The 17,753-nt window shown below is 42.0% G+C and overlaps 1 protein-coding gene across 1 annotated transcript in view; it reads right to left on the bottom strand.

Annotated features, from left to right (window-relative positions):
• Window positions 1–13,886: 13,886 nt before the first annotated feature.
• The window catches only part of LOC122744451 (serine/arginine repetitive matrix protein 1-like), a 32,040-nt gene continuing 28,173 nt past the window's right edge, over window positions 13,887–17,753 (bottom strand). Inside the window, 1 exon segment of the mRNA XM_043989952.1 lies at window positions 13,887–14,020. Within this exon segment, the coding sequence (XP_043845887.1) occupies window positions 13,887–14,020 (134 nt within the window).

Here is a 17,753-nt window from a genome sequence, read left to right on the forward strand (position 1 = left end):
CTACTGTTCAACATTAGTAGAGGTAAATACTTAAGAGTTTTTGACAAGATAGAATATCAGTCAAGTTTGGAAATGACATGAAGTAGGGAGGGATAGGTAGTTAGGTGGTGCAGTGGATAGAGTGCTGTTCCTGGAGTCAGGAAGACCTGAGTTCAGATCTGGCCTCAGATACTTACTAGTTGTGTGACCCTGAGCAAGTCATTTAACCCTGTTTTCCTCAGATTCTTCACCTGTAAAATGAGCTAAAGAAGGAACTGGCAAACCACCCCAGTATCTTTGCCAAAACAGCAACAAAAACAACCCAAACCCAAATGGTGTCATGAAGGGATCAGACACAAATGAAATGACTGAATAACAGTGGGGAGATATAGTTAAAACAGAATGATGGAATCAGGATCCCAAAGTGATTGAACCATAAATTTCTAGTTGAATGCAATTGTCTTGACCAATCTGCCCACTTTAGAGATGAGGAAACTGAGGTAATTGATAAGAGGAACACAGGAGGAGATGGCACAGATGGACTGTGATCAGAATCACTGGAGGGGGTTCCCACACAGATAAGACCAGAGATCCCAAGGCACAAAGAAGAAAATTTAGAAAAGGGGAGATGATATTGCCACTGAATGCTACCCTAGTCAGGCCACCTCTAGAAGGACAATGACAACCAAGAGCACATTCAGATGAGAGTAACCAGAAAAGTAAGGGGACCAGAGATCATTTCACTGGGATTCATCTGGAGGAACTAAGGGTGTTCAGGCTGGAGAATAGGAAACTCGGGGGAATGGAGTGTATGAGCTGTATTTGAATTGTTGAAGAGCTGTGACATGGAAGGGTAAGTAGATTTGTTCTTCTTGGACTCAGAAGCTGAGAAGTGCCTCATATTTTGGTGATTTAGTTTTTTTGTTTTGGTTTGGGTTTTTTTTAGTGAGGCAATTGGGGTTAATTGACCTGGGCAAGTGACAGCTAGGAAGTGTTAAGTGTCTGAGGCCAGATTTGAACTCAGGTACTCCTGACTCCAGGGGCAGTGCTCTATCTACTGCACCACCTAGCTGCCCCGGTGATTTAGTTTTAATCTTGAAACTTCATTGATGCAGAGAACTTCCAGGTGAGAAAACTCCCTCTACAATACAGGTAGATATCCATTCTGCAATTTCTAGTCTTAAAGGGTCGCCTGGGTTATTTTAGGGGTATGATTTGCTCAGGGTCACCCAAGGTGGGATGAGAACCAAGTTCTCCCCAACTTTCTATCCATTATGCTAGAGCAGATTTTGGCTTGATGTAAGGAAAACATTCCTAATACTAAGTGAGTGGCTGCCTCAGTCAATATTTTCAAGCATTTAGAGCCCTCAAGGTTACCTAATCCAACCTTCTCATTTTATAATTACGAATGCTGAGGCCCGAAGAGGTTAAATCATTCACTGAATGTCACACAGGTCATGTCAGAGGAGAAATATGAACTAAGCTCCTCTGAGAGCCAATAGTTTATCCACTCTGCCATCTTGTATGTGACTTCACCAAAGTCACGTAGGTCATGCCACCTATTTTATTTTTATTTTATTAATTTATATTTTAAAGTTTTAGCTGGGATTTGAACCCAGGGTCTTTATTTCCCAATCCAAAAATGTCCAAAGCCTCTGTTTTCTAAGCTATAAAATAGGTATAATGATACTTGTGGTATGTAACCCACATGATGATGGATTTAGAACTTGAAGTGACCTCAGAGGCATACCATGTAATTTTTCATTTTACAGGTAAGGAAACTGAAACCAAGAAGCTGTATAAGGAACACAGGAAAGAAGGGAAAAAGGAAGAATTTGGATCCAGATCCTATGACTGCGCTAGAGTTAAGGGTCTTCCCACTGTACCCCATTGCCCCTCCTACCACTTCAGGGCCGTTGTAAGGAAAGTGCTTTTCCAACCCTGATGAACACACTGCATCAAGGAAGTTGCAAGATTAAACACACTAGAGATATGAGCTAGCTAAACTACCTCTATTAGCATGGAAGAAGGCTGTGAATCCCACTCCCAAACCGGTAAGTCCTTTGAACCCACATTCAACCCAACTGGGACTCCAAAAGAAGCCAACCAGACATGATGTGAGCAGACACAAATGAAAAGTCCAGGGCCATCCTTAGCTCCTCTCTCCAGGCCTGATTGTCTGGGGCTTCCCTTCTCCTCTCCCCTGGAGAGCTTGCAAATGGATGTTTCCTGCTGAGTTTCCACCATGCTCCCCCCTTCTTCTCTGGACAGCCCAGCACCCCCTCCCTGGGCAGCATCTGCTGTGAAGAGATAGCCCAGGAGCATATTCCTGGCTGGTATGGGATGAAGTTTTGTGTGTTATTATTAGGGGATATTGATTCAAGCTTGCACAGATCATAGATCTCTCTCCCCACCTCCCCACTCCCCTTCAACACACCAGTCATATGTCTGGTTCTTGGAGACAGAATGCTTTTCAAAAGGTTAGGATGCATATTTTTAATTTCGGGAAGGCTGGAAGAGGGAGGGGTGTTGGAATGGGGGGGGGGGAGAGAAGATGAGAGAAAATAAATTCCCCTTCACATAATCATCAGAAGAAGACAGTCCCAAACAGTGACCAGACCATCCTCAGCTGCACGATGACAGCCGTTTCGGACTTATCGCGCCCCGGCACTATATTAAGGAACTGAGATTACATTGTTATTCATTAGTGAAACATCTGTTGGAAATCAGCAAGGAGCAGTTAGATATGATTGCTAAAAAAGTATGGCAGGGGGATGGGGTGAGAGGGGGAACTGAGTCTACTTCTTGGGGAATTAAAAAAAAGTCCCTGCTTCTGGTTTCCTGGAGCCCCAACAAGGTCTTTCTGTGCCCCTGGAATTCAATTCCACAGTACATATGGTTGTTAGCTTGAGCTGTGGTTCAGTATTCAGTAAGGGGTCTCAATTCCGGCTCAGCAGAATCAAGCAGGGAGTGGGAGTGAGGCTATTTTTAAATCCATAGGCAGAAGTTAGAGAACCATGGAATAAATAGTAGTACCTTCTATTTCTAAGTTACCTTCTATCTACTGGGTGGGTATCTTGTATGTACCAAGTTACCCATGTGTTGTCTCTCCTCCCATTAGAATGTAAGCTCCCTGAAGGCAGACTGCTTTTGCTTCCTCTACCTTTGTAATCCCAGCTTTTAGCACAAGCCCAGCACATAGTAAGAGCTAAATTAATCAGATTTATTGGTTGATTAATGTGCTGGAGTCAGAACTGGAAGGGCTCAGGGTTTGGAAGAAGCACAATTATCTAGTCCAAGACCATTATTCTACTAAGGAGGGAAGAAAGGCAAAATTAGTGCAGTAATCGCTTATTGTATGAAGGTGGATAAGGCATAGAGGAAAAAAAGGGTTGACCTGGATAGGTAGAGAGACCTGGATTCAAATCCTTCTTCTGAAATATACTGATGGTGTCATAGTGAGTAAGTCACTTAACCACTTGTTGCTTTTTGCTCTGATGATAAGATAGAAAAAGATTGCTGAGTTGCATCAGTGGGAGGGCTTTCCAAACTGGGAATACTTCACACTGATGAAATTACAGGTAAAGACCAAAATATACCCAGTCTGGAGGCATAAGTTCAGAATAGCTGGCAACATGGATAAAACATGAGACTTGGAGTTATAGGAACCGTGTTCAAATCCCAGTTCTGATACAACCTGTATGACCTTGGGCAAGTCACTTCTACTTTCTGAGTGTCAGTTGTCTTGTCTGCGAAGTGAGGAGGTTGGACTGAATGATCTCTTAAATCTTGTGTAGCCTTAGCTATAAATCTACAGAGTAAAATCTCATTTATTCTGAATGATGTTGTAAAAAAGTACAAATTATAGGAAATGTGATTTTCATTACTTATTATGTTATTTAATACAGTAATTTACTCTATTACCCTCCTCCCAAAAAGAAAAGGAATATGAAAGGTACTATGGCTATAAACATAAGATAAAAAACAGACCCCTGCAGGGGCAGCTAGGTGGGGCAGTGGATAGAGCCCTGGAGTCAAGAGGACCTGAGTTCAAATGCGGCCTCAAACACTTAACACTTACTAGCTGTGTGACCCTAGGCAAGAAGAAAGAAGAAGGAGGAAGGAGGAAGGAGGAAGGAGGAAGGAGGAAGGAGGAAGGAGGAAGGAGGAAGGAGGAAGGAGGAAGGAGGAAGGAGGAAGGAGGAAGGAGGAAGGAGGAAGGAGGAAGGAGGAAGGAGGAAGGAGGAAGGAGGACATTTGGTTGATGAGCTAGGATGGCTCTAAATGGTAGAGGGCCATGAATGCCCATCTGAGCGGTTTGAACACTCAACCCAAGGCCCTTGCCTTGTCTGGGCTCTCGGTTACTATTATGACTTTTCACTAAATTAGTTATTAGACATCATACCTCTTCTGTATAAAGCTGTCCCAACAATAATAATAACAACAATAATAATTAATAATGATAATAGCTCTAAGTTATGCAGCACTTTAAAGTTTGCAAGCTGCCATACATATACTATCTCATTTGATCCTCACAATAATACTGATGAGGTATGTGTTAGTATTATTCTCGTTTTATATATGAGGAAACTGAGGCTAAGTATTTAAATGACTTCTGCAGGGATCACATAAGTAGTAAATGTATGAGGCAGGATTTGAACTCAGATTTCCCTGACTCTTTAGTCCAATACTCTATCTACTGGGATGCCTACCTGCCTCCAGTGAAGCACTTTCATATGTATTGACTGGTTTCAGAACCCCTTCTGTGTGACCTCCTGGACTCTTACAAGGCTCTAGTCCCCATTCTTGTGCTGTTTTAACTTGATAAACAATACATGGTATCAGATAGCTCTGAATTTGCAAAACCAGCTTCCCATCCCATCCTTTTTAGCATCAACCTTCCTGGGTCTGGCCCAGGTGTCAGAGATTTGGGAGGGGAAGTCTTTCAACCAATAGGCAGCAAGGAAGGTAGCCAGAGGAAGGTTAAAAAGCCCTACGTGGGTGTTCCTATTGAAATTGTTGATGGTCATTTTGTTGCTCTTCATCACCCCTGAGCTTCCTTTTCCTCCTCTTGTCTAATGCTTTGCCAAGCTGAACTTGCTATTAATTGCTTAGATAGCTATTTCTCTTTCCTATGTTCTAAAATAAGTAAAGTTAGTGCACAGGTAGTAATCAATGCCTCTGTCTTCTCCTCCTTAAAGGCTGGGGTTACTTGTGAAGCAGTCAAGAGCAAGGAATTTAATGGGACTGAGAAAGGCCAGGAGGTGTATAGTCAGGTAGCAGAGCCTTCCAGTGATGAGAAGAGTGTTTTCTTTTCCTTTCCTGAGTTGGTCTTTCCCCTCACAAACTTTTTATCCTATGCTTTCTGTTAAAGATGCCAAAGTGTCAATCTGTGTGTGCTCTCTCTATCCTCCCACCCCCCACACTGGGGAGCTGGTCATTGGGAAAGTAAAAAAGCTGGAAAACTCTTTTTCCTTATTGTGAGCTTAGTTATCGACAAATAAAAATATTTTAGCCTACAATTCATTTTTCATGGGTTCATAGGACTTAGAACTGAAACTTTGTTAGCAACATTCCATTTTACTTTTAAAGATACAGTAACAGAATCTGTAGTCGGCTTCAGAAATGTCTAGTGAAACAAATATTATAGAAACTGAGTTCATCTACTCCAACCTTCTTCTCGTAGAGAAGAAAATGAGACCCCTAGAAGTGATATTCCCAAAGTCTCACCTGGATCGTAACAAAGACAAGATCTGAACCTAGGTTCTCTCATGAATTCAGGGCTCTTTCTTGAACTTCTAAGGAGCGGGGGCGGGGGGGGGAGTTCTGCTTCCAAATTTTCCTTAAAATGGTGATTTACTTGGACAATCTTACCTGAAAAATATAAGAAACTGATGTATTAAAGAGGAAGGCTATTTGGGTTGTCACCAATTTTCATTTAATTAGCATGTCTTATAGCAGTTTGTTTCCTCCACAATTCCCGTCACCTGGCAGAATCACCTGGGTGAGGTTCTGAACTCACTGCCCTGGGGTAACGTAGCCAGTGAGAAGGAAGAACAGTTTCTAATGGATAACAGCACCTCAACTTTGTGGGGAAGTAGAGTCCCCATAACCCACAGTACCATGGGGGAGAGAGCTCTGAATCTCAATAGGGCCTGGGCTTGAATGGGGTTTCCACGGCCATTAATTACATAACATTGAGAAATCAAACACATATAGTAAGTGGACCAATGCTTTGATTGTATTTTATACAAGTGGTCCTCTCAGAATCACCTCACGTAGTCCTCCTCCTCCTGAGGTCTATAGTGCTAGAACCTTAGGTTCTCATCTGCTTAGCCCCTTCTGCTGGGCTCCCATTTGCCCCTTCAATGACCAGCTACACACTGGTTTAAAGTCCCCGATTTTCAAAGTTGGAAAGGGCATCAGTAGGCCTCACATAATTTAACCTGCACAAGAATCTCTTCCCTGTCCAACCAAAGAAGGATTAGGTTTGACATCGAGGAAAGAAAAACAATTCAAACACCTGGAGTCTACCCCCAATGTAGCATTGGTTGCCTCTGAAGCAGTGCCTCCCTCTCCTGACCTGAGGCTCATAGGATTGTAGAGGAAGGCTATGATGAAGCTTGATGCTTTCCTAGTCCCATTCCTTTCCTTTACAGGAATCCTTTCTACCCTCTCCTCACCCCCATTGTCCTCTGTAGCCACCCCTTCAGAGACCTAGCTTCTGTAGGCACCCACAGAATGATGATAACTAGTGAAGACCCAAACAAAGAAAGTTCTTGACCTCAGAGTCCTTGTAATTGTCAGTCCAATGTCAAAAGCCAATAACTCTTTTCAATAGAAATGACATGACTATTGGCTTTCCTGCTGCCATGGGGCCTTTCCATCTGACTTGCAACTGAAATCTCCTCTGCTTCCCCCATTATACTGTGAATTTCTTAAGAACATCTATTTTCTGTTCCATTCATATTCCCAAAACTAACTTCCCCATTTCCCCATTCAATGGCTAAGGCACATTGACAAGCACAATAAAGCCAAGTGTTGATATTAGAGGTCAGCTCCAAATCCGGGGCTCTTACCCTGCCCCCTACCATGCTATCTCATGACCTGAAACACATTTACTTTGTGTATTTGCTTATGTGTTGAAAAGTTTTGATCTAATAAAGGTCTGTGAGAATAGGGGCTGCTTCATCTTTCTCTGCAGTTCCAGACACTAACACATGGCAGGTTTTTATTTAGAATTTTTATTTTCCCAAATTACATGTAAACAAATTTTACGTCAATTTTAAAGCTTTGTGTTCTAAATTCTCTTCCTCCTTCCCTTCCCACCCCCAAGAACTCAAGCAATTCAATATGTTATACATGAGTAATCATGGAAAACATTTCCACATTAGCCAGGTTGTGAAGGAAAACAGACAAAAATAAAACTTCAGATAAAGGAACTAACAAAAATTATGCTTTAATCTGTATTCAGATACCATCAATTCTTTATCTGTGGATGGATTGCATTTTTTCCTAAGTCCTTCAGAGTTGTCTTGGATCATTGCATCGGGGAAAATAACCAGGTCATTTACAGCAGATCATCTTACAATATTGCTATTATTTTTGTATACAGTACATTTCACTTTGTATCAGCTCACATAGGTCCTTCCAGGTTTTTCTGATAGCATACATGGTAGGTTTTTAATAGATGCTCATTGAATCAAATGTCAATGGTGGAATTTCAGGCAGGGTATTAGGTGAGGGAAATATTTTTCTGGGGCCAAGCTCATATGACTGGTCTTCATCATCAGTTTGCATGAGGTGCAGTAAAAATGTGACTTGTTTATAAAAGGTTTAGAGGCAGCCTTTAAAACATTTATTAAAGATGGGATCATAATAATAGAAAGTCAGGTACCCCATCCCCTCCACCTTCCATGAAGATTCTGGGTCTAAGCCCTAAATTCCGTTAGGTATACCAAGGGGACCATTCAAGGGAAAGTGGAATTGTCTTTCATAATGGCTTTCAAAAAATTAGGAATATGACCCTCAAATAGCTCCCAGCTCATTTTTAACAACCATGCTGGGGTTATCATCCCTAGATTTACTGGGAAAAAGCCCAAATGTGGGTCAGGGAGGTGGTAGAAAGAGGTCTTTAAGGCCATGACAGGGCTTGTGAAAACCGATCGGCCTTCCCTGAACCCCACCCCCCCATACACATACATTTATGTGGGTCCATAGAGGGTACTGAGCCATTAATAATTGGGAAATGGAGAATCCAAGGAAACACTGGGACAAATACCTTGTAACTGGCAGAGTCACAATTGCAGGAAGCCAAACAATTCAATACATTAAAACTGGATAGGAAAGGTGGAGATCATGGGTAGGAAAAGGTTACTGATGGAATGATGGTTTGGGGGTGTGGATGAACAAGCTGGCATTTCTCAGCTAAATGGCTATTAGCCAATGGATGGTGGACAAGGAAAATAATTTTCCTTGTGTTACATATATGTGGAAAAACATTGTATGTATATATGTGTGTGTGCTTCAAGGTTCCAAAGCTCTTCTTTCTGATTCTTGACTTTTTTATTATCTCCAACATAAATTTCCCTGTTTATTCAACTGGGCTCATGACGTGGTCTCCAGTTCTCAGTATCTTGGTTGGCTTCCTTTGGAAGCCTGGACAGTAACACAATCATTCATTTAGAGCCAGAAGGGGAGATCTTAGAAGCTATTGAGTCTAACTTCACTTTAAAGATGAAGAAGCTAAAACTTGATAATTTCACTGCTTTGCCCAGAGTCACAATAGCTAGAAGTGCATGAGGAGTGATCTGGATCTAGATCTTCTGACTCCCAACTATAGCACTCTACCTAACAGGGCACGCCTCTCAAAGGACTTTAGGTCAAGTGACTACTTCAAATTACAGCTTAGTGGTAGAGTTGGGTTTCTATAACTCAAATCTCATGATTCTTAAATCTCCCCTAGTTTTTCCCTCCACCATTCAAGGCCTCTCACTTGCCCTCATTTCTTTCCTGTTCCTCTTCATGGCACTCTCTGATCAGAATGAAAGCCCTGATGAAAAATTTGTATTAATTGATTCTTTAGTGCCTTGGGTTCATCCAGTCCAATTAGAGATAAATAATTCAGGCCACCGGATGCTGAGGCCAGGACCCAGCCTAATATGGCATTGATTGAGATGGAGAGCGACAGATGTCTACTGTGATGTCATGTGTAGACTGAATCCAGGCTGACTGAGAGAATGGAATACTTCTGTTGGTGTTGGTACAAGTACCCTCATAGAAGAAATGACATGAATTGAAATTGTTTGAGTGCTTTCAAGTTTACAAGGCAGCATTTCTTACTGGAGCCCTTTGAGAGTAAGGGCCATGCTTAGTGCCATTTTACAGGTGAGATGGTTGAGGCTCGAGTCCTCTCAGGAAGGGAGCCTCAATTGTTTAAATCAAGACCCAGGGCTTTCTTTATTGGGCAGAATAAGAGCTAGATAACATTAATGTTTCTAAAATGCTTTATTTTGAGTCTCAATAGGGATTATTCCCATCTTACAAAAGACCTGAAGCAAAGGGATGAAATGACTGCCCTGCTGGCTAAGTCTCCTATGTGCATTATCTCTTTGGTTCTCCCAACTATGCTGAGTGCTACTAAGATTTCCATCTCTAAGAATGGGAAACCTTGACTCAAAGGTCAAGAGATTTGCCCAGGGTTACACAGCTGGTAAATGACAGAAGGAATATTGGCCTGCTCATCATAGAAGCCAGTAAGGTAGCTATTATCAGTCCCACTAGCTTCAGTTTTCACAGCTGCAAGATGGGAATCTAAGGAATGGATTTCCCCCATTTTCACACAGTAAATGGTAGGGTCAGAATTTGAACCCAAAATCCAAAGAGTTGGTGCTAGGTAAGAGCTTATCTTGCAAAGTAGAGGCTGAAACATGAATGGACTGAGCTGTGGACTCTAACATCACCTTCCAGATCCAATTCAATGATTTCAAACCTCATGTTTGACTTCTGCAATATTTCTCTCACCTGCCTATTTGGGTCTCTCCCATAATTCAATAAAATAGAATTCATGGTGAGTCATGTGATTAAAACTGGGTTAATTCATACTACCATGACTCTAGATCATCTTGGGAGGAAAGATTTTGAGACATTAAGAACATTATTTGGAAGAGAGAACATAAAGGGATAATTCATACCTTTACCTCAAACCACCTTTGACCTTGAGGAAATGTGAAAAATGAGTGAACAGTTCCATAGATGCTTTTTAAAGAAAGATGTGATATTGGAGGGAATGAGGAAGAGCTGCCATACTTTGAACTTCCCTACTTCCATGAGGCACACCCATTATTGGAAGGCAAACTAACGAATGTCCTCAGGATATTCCAATAGTCTTATCTGTTTAAAGTAATAAATCCAAAAGGGAACTTGACTGTCCATGACCTTTTGATAGGAATGGAGAAGCTACTGGTCAGAGGACATGAGTTTGAATCCTGGCTTGGACACTTAATCCTTGTGATCCTCCGCCCCCAAGATACTCAGGCCTAGGTTTCTTCACCTGAAAAAAATGAAGAGATTTGAATTTAGAAGACCCCTCGAAATTCCTACTAGCCCTCAATCCATGATCTAAGGGCTGGAGCTACAGGTAAATAAGAAGCAATCCATATCACCTGACCCAAATCCTTTGTATTTTCTATTATGCTGAACTGATCATCTCTTGAATATTGTCTCTGTGTGTGCTTTGTCTCACAAACCTAATAAGTGTCCTTGAATGCTTTCTGGGGGCTTGAGATTTTTTTTTTAATTGGCTTTAACAAGGGGGAAGTAAGTGGTATAAAAGAAAACACCAGATTTTGGAATCTGAAAGCCTGGCTTTGAATTCTGACTCTGTCATGTACCTTTTGATCAAGTCTCTTCCCTTTTTGCCCTGAATTCTCCCCCTCTATAATTGGAGAGTTATAGCTAAATCTTGAGGCTTAAGGCAGACCTGAGAAATGGGACTGAGCTGAGTATGAGTAGTTGGGTATTGAGTGATTGTAAAACCACTGACTGTTCAACCCAGTCTCTCAGGAAGGCAGCCCCTGAACCAGAGTAAGACCGCCAGTCATGAGGTACAGCTTTTGGGAATATCTTATGGGAATATGGCACAAATGTTATGGAATCTATGGAAATGGTTCTCTATGCCACACTGGATTGCAATCCAGTGGCAGAAGGTGTGTACACAAGGAAAGGGTGAAGCTATTGAGGCTCTCAAATGAGGTCACTCTAGAAAGTCTCATAGCTGTAGGATGTTAGACAACACTTCTGGTCTCTAAGCTCTTCCCAGATAAGAACATTAAGCTAAGCCTTCATAAACTTCCTTGGTGTTAAATGGGGAATTTCCAAAGAGGTGGGGAAGGAGGCAGATGATCAATCTATACCTGACTCAGAAATCCTCTCTAACATCCCTTACGTGATCATCCAACTTCTGCTTGAAAACTGGTATTTGGCCTACCTTGGTAGGCCGTGGGGTTCCTCTTTCCTATAGGACAGTGGTCCTTGTTTAAGGATTTCCTCTCAACCCTAAGCCTGCTGCTTTTCATTTCCTGATCTTTGCTTTTAGGTCTGTCCTCTGGGGCCAAGCAGAACAAAGCTAATTCCTCTTCTGGGTTATGCCTCCCAGACTTGCCTCCTTCGCCCAAGTCTTTTCTTTCAGGCTAAGCATCTCCCATTCTTTGTCTTCATACATCATGAACTTGAGCCTTCACTACCCAGCTAATTGTCAGAATCGGGGATATTAGAATCCATCAACTCTAACGCTTGACAAATGAGGAAGCTGAGGTACAGAACTGAAGTGGTTGGCCCTTCCTCAAATGTCACCCAGAATGGAACAAAAGACTGCAGACCACCTGGCCCTTTTTAGGAGTTAGGCCTCTTAAAATACAACCAGGATTTTTTTTCCATTTATTTTAACAAAGGCAGAAAACATTTTTGAGGTCCACACTTGTTAGACTTCTCTCTTCTTTAAATGTTTACTTATCTGCCTTCACACAGAATAAGTTTTATGACAGACTCTTTAAAGCACCTTGGGATCATAGCTGTTACCTGATGGCTCCTTGCCTAGACCTGTGGATGCAGAAGGCATAGGAGATTAGTCTGTGTTTGAGTTGAACCCACAGTGTCTCCCCTATCATTTTATCTAATCTTTGTTCTTATATCTTTCCTTTCTCCGAAGAAAAGTCTACTTATTTGATGGTTCTGAGTAATTTTTTTTTTCAGTTCATTTTTGGTTTTAATCTTGAGTTTTAATCCATTTTTATTTTTTTTTAGTAAGGCAATTGGGGTTAAGTGACTTGCCCAGGGTCACACAGCTAGTAAATGTTAAGTGTCTGAGGCCGGATTTGAATTCAGGTATTCCTGAATCCAGGGCTGGTGCTCTATCCACTGCGCCATCTAGCTGCCCCAGTCTTAATACATTTTAAAAGACCAGACAACTGTCTGGTTGTCCCATTAGAACAGGCCCCACTCAACAAAGTTGTATAAAGTTGGGCCTAAACATTGAACAGCTTTCTAATAACTAGACTTAGAACAACTGATCAGTCACTAGCTCCTTCTGTTCTGTGGGAAGGTGCCTCTTGGATCTGATGCAATAATATATCCCAAGCTCAACCCAAACTTTTTTTTTTTGCCTTCAAAATGCCCTTCCCAAGATTGATGAGCAGAGCATATGGGTATATGCAACTATTTAAAACCTGCTTATATGAGAATAAGCAAAGGGATGATTTCTTGGAGGCCTTTCATTTCAGGCTTATGAAATTCCTATCTTGAGTCAGTGCTGCCCTCTTTGGGCCAGAGGTAACGGGGATGTAGCTTGTGATATCTTTGTTATATCTTTTGTTTTGTTTTCAGGGTGAATGATATAGTTCAACAGATTTTTGTTTTTATTTGAATTCTGGATTTTGTTGTATTTTTAAAAATCAATTATCCCTTTATGTAAGGGAGTTGAGTTCCCAACCTAGAATTGGAGCCATTTCTAGGAGTCACTTGGGAGTCTTGGCTGGCCCCAAGAGATGGAAACTACATTTTTAAAAAATTAATATTTTATTTCCCAATTACATGTAAAAACAATTTTAAACCTTTGTTTTATTTTTTATAATTTTGAGCTCCAAATTCTCTTCTACCCTTCCTCTTCTCTATCACTGAGAAGGCAAGCAATTTGATAAAGGTTATATAAAAGGTCATCTAAGCCATGTTATAAAAGAAAACATACAAAAAAACCCAAGAAAAATAAAGAAGGTAAAATAAGAGAATGGGAAGCTGCATTTTCTGTTTTGTTAAGAAAATGAAATCCAATGTGTTTATTCTTGGGGAGGTGATAGTTGGGGCCCTAGGGAAAGAAGGTCCTAGATGTGGAGCTTCTGGGGCCCCCAAAGGTGTTAGGAGAAAGGCAAGGCCAGGCCACTTGGTAAAAGGGGAAAGATAGGATCCTTGAGGAAATGGCTTCCAGAAGCCTAGATCCATTGCTGGTTTGGGTCTGCCACCAGGCTGAGCTTGCTCCCTGATCAGCCAGCTTTCTGTTCCATCTCCATCCTTAGTCTGGTGAATCAGATATGTGATTTAGTGGGGTGTTTGCTTCTGCTGGCCTCTTGGCTGCTCACCTTTCTTCTTGTTGAAAGATTTTGTGGTTTTTCCTTTGGTCAAGGACTTGGTTATCCATTGCTGAGCCCTGCTGAGCTGGTCATCCCCTTGGATCTCCACAAAATTAATCTCCCCCCCCCCTTGCCTATTTCCTCTAATCTTGCAGCAGCAATGAAAGAAGCATCTGGGGTAATCTCATGGTGGGGAGCTAAGGCTCGATCAGACTTTGGGTAGGAGCCACTACTATAGTCTTGATAGTAACTGTCAATAGCAATAGCATTGCTATATGTAAAGAATTAGTGGTAGGGCTGACTGCTGGCATCCTTCCCCAGCTTAGGCACCCAGGTAACCCTATCTGAGCTAGCAGCCACCATCTTGAATTCAAGGGTTGCCTTGGCTACCTTGGCATCCTGGAAAGTGAGCTCTGGTTCTGTGGTGGGGGGTGTGAGGGTGGATCTTCAGAGGTAGCAAAGGCAGGATAAAAGGAGGGATCAGCCTTGTTTAGAAGGAAAAAGTTCCAGGCAGATAGGTGGTATACAGGCAGCTAAGTGGCGTAGTGGATAAAGCACCGGCCCTGGATTCAGGAGGACCTGAGTTCAAATCCAGCCTCAGACACTTGACACTTACTACCTATGTGACCCTGCCCCACCAAAAAAAGAGGAAGAAGTTCAAGGTCTACTTCCTCATCACTGTAGTCAGTCTCTTGGGTGACCTGCTTTGTCACCTACAGGGATGGCAGCATTCTTGGCAGCTGCTTTGATAGCTGAGGGTGATGGGGTGGCAGTGGTAGCACCCACAACAGGGGCACAGGAGGAAGCAGAAATAGCAGATTGGGTTTTGGGGGATGATTTAGATGTTTCCCCATCCAAACAAGGCCTCCCTCTTTGCTTGGACTCCAAGGGTCCAAGTTACTCTACTTCCCCCTAATGTCTTCAGAACAAAAAACATCACCACCACCTCTTTCTTTTAAAAAAAATTTCCTGGGGCGGCTAGGTGGTGCAGTGGATAAAGCACTGAACCTGGATTCAGGAGTTCCTGAGTTCAAATCCGGCCTCAGACACTTGACACTTACTAGCTGTGTGACCTTGGGCAAGTCACTTAAGCCCCATTGCCCCGAAAAACAAAACAAAAACAAAAAGAAATCTAAAAAAAAAAAATTTCCTTCCACCATGGCAATCAACAGAGCCCCAAGTCCACTTGCCCTCACCTGCCAAGGAAAGTGCCTTAAGGAATCTGAGAGAGCTGAGGGGAGTGTGAACTCTTTGACCCTTTATGTCCATCCTTGGATATAAACATCTGTGCCTAAGGTTTCTCATGTGACAGTCTGAGCCTGGGGCTGCCAAGTCAATCAGAGCTCAGTCAGGCATTTGAACAGTACATTTTTTTGAGGCAACTGGGTTAAGTGACTTGCCCAGGGTCACAAAGCTAGTGTCTGAGTCCAGATTTACTTCTGGACCTCTGTTTCCCCATCTGTACATGGCCCCTGAGGTCCTGATCCTACAACCCTATAACCAGATGGCTTTTTGAGACGTGCAGGCTTACCCTTTCACTTAGCAGACATGAAGATTCATTGTCAATACTCTGAATGCCACTTGTTGATGGTCCTGCAAAGTCTAAGGTGTCAAGGGGTTAATGAGGCATTCTGCAGGAGACACACTAGAGCATGTATACTATGCTGGACTGGGAGAAATAGAATTCTAGCTAAGATGTTGCCCCTAATGTCTACAGAGCTTATATTAACTAGAATTCTCCCCCAAACCTACAGCCAGATTAAAATGTAATTGGGAAATATTTAACAAAATAAATAAAAATATAATAGAACATAGATGATGCAGTTTTCTAAGTCACTATGAAGCCCACAGGGACCCTTAAGTACTGTTGTGGCCTCTGTTTCTATTTGTGACACCACTATTCTAGTTAATTTTTTTTTTTGGCGGGGAAATTGGGGTTAAGTGACTTGCCCAGGGTCACACAGCTAGTTAAGTGTCTGAGGTCCTTCTGAATCCAGGGCCGGTGCTCTATCCACTGCGCCACCTAGCTGCCCCTATTCTAGGTAATTTTTAATGACCAAGCTGCTGACAGAAGATGCTAACCTTCACTGACAGAGGGATCCTTCTCATATGGGAGTTCCCTAGCCAGCGAAATCTACAAGTCGTTAGTCCTCATCACCTGAGTTGGCCACAAGAGTAAGAGTGAGCTGGAGATGTACATGAAAGTTTCATTTGGTTGCTTTTATAATCACTGAAACTTGGGCTATGATCTAAGGCTTGTAGAATGAAGTCCTTTATTTCAAAGGAACAAATTTGATAAAGGACCATGAAGAAGTGGTTTATTTGAAGAACATACTCAAGTGATATTCATGAACTTGAAGAGAAAGGAAAGTCTATTTAGAAAGAAATAAGCATTTATTAAACACCTCCGTTTTAGGCGCTGTACTAAACACTTTACAATTCTCACAACACCTCAGAGGCAGGTACTATTTTACAGTCGAGGAAACTGAGGCAGAGAGAAGTGACTTGCCCATCACATAGCTAGTAAATATCTGAGGTTGGATTTGAACTTGGGCCTTGTAGACTCTAGGTCCAGTGCTGTATCCATCATGTCTAGGTGTCTCTAGAATAGGGAAAAAAAGGAAGTACTCATTGTGAAGAGAATATACTACAAGCTACCCAAACAAAGAAGGAATAGATGAGGATTTGAGAGAAGTGAGGTGTACATGGCACAAACCTGGCATATTTTAGCCACAGTGGGAGATCCGAGTTGAAGGGATATCTATTAAAGGTATCTTTATATTGTTTTGGGAAAACCAAGCTGTCTTTCAAAAGATGAATTGGTGATGAGAACTATCTTTTGGGCTTGATTCTGACCAACAAGGTGGGATGAGTTGCTAATATAACAATGATGGGATTCTGAGAGAAAAGATTGGTTCATTGGGAGGGAGAATATAGGAGGGAGGGAGAATAGAGATGAATCTGGAGGTGGAGAGCAGAACTTCAAAAGTCTAGGAAGGGAAGGAGACAAAATAAAAATGGGAAAAGCATGTGATTTAAGAATTGAAAGGCAAGTGGCAGAATGTGAAGAACCCTACCTCAGGAACTAGAGAGCCTGGGTTTAAGTCTTGTCGCTCAGTACCTCTGGTGTGACCTTGGGCACATTATTTTACTTCCTTGGGTCTTACTTCCTCAGTTGTGAAAGGAGATGGGGGTTAGACTAGGTGGGATCTACATCCTAACACAGGCATAACAGAAGACTTTCAGGCTAAAAAGACTGATAATATCATTCAATGATCTCAATCATGTCCAACTCTATGACTCCATTTTGGGGTTTTCTTGGCAAAAACACTGGATTGGTTTGCCATTTCCTTCTCCAGCTCAGTTTATAGATGAGGAAACTGAGTCAAACAAGGTTAAGTGACTTGCCCAGGGTCACTTGACTAGTAAGTGTCTGAGGCCAGATTTGAACTCATGAAGAAGATAAATCTTCCTGATTCCCAGCCCAGTGCTCTATCAATTGTGCCACCTAGCTGCCTCTAATATATTATGCAATAATATCCTATCTTCTCACACAAAAACTCTGACCTCCGTGAGAGGCTTAGAGAAGTCATTGAGACCAACCTAGATAGTTAAAACTGAGCAGAAGTGGGAAGTGATACCAACTACAGAAGTACAGACTGGACCTGTGACTTCATTGTCACAAGGAAGTCCTAGGTGAAGAAACTCCCTCTACTATTTCAGGTAGCCATTTCTTCTGCAGTTCATAGGTCTTAGAGTTGCCAAGAGTGTCGATCTCAGGGCTATAAAACTCCCCAAATCAGTCTGAAATTTGAAAATGTAACAAACTAAATAAAAATACAACATAATGTTAATTTGTGCTTGGTACATAGGTACTCAAATATTTATTGATTTTTTTTTTTTGGTAAGTCAATAGGTAGTACACAGGGATCTATTTCTATTTAAGTCTAACATCACGGGCCTACAACACCAAGATTAAGTCTATTGCTAAGGTTCACACCTAAGGTGGAACTTCAGTCCAAGAATTCCATACTCCAATCTTACTAAGCTTTTATCCATACTGGACTTTCTATCTAGATAGACCTGATCATGGAAGCAGATGGCCTACCAATTGCTCCACACTGCCTCTCTGGGGCTAGGTAACTAAAGACT

The sequence above is a fragment of the Dromiciops gliroides genome, chromosome 1, assembly GCF_019393635.1.
Source record: "Dromiciops gliroides isolate mDroGli1 chromosome 1, mDroGli1.pri, whole genome shotgun sequence".
In the NCBI taxonomy this organism is placed as follows: domain Eukaryota; kingdom Metazoa; phylum Chordata; class Mammalia; order Microbiotheria; family Microbiotheriidae; genus Dromiciops; species Dromiciops gliroides.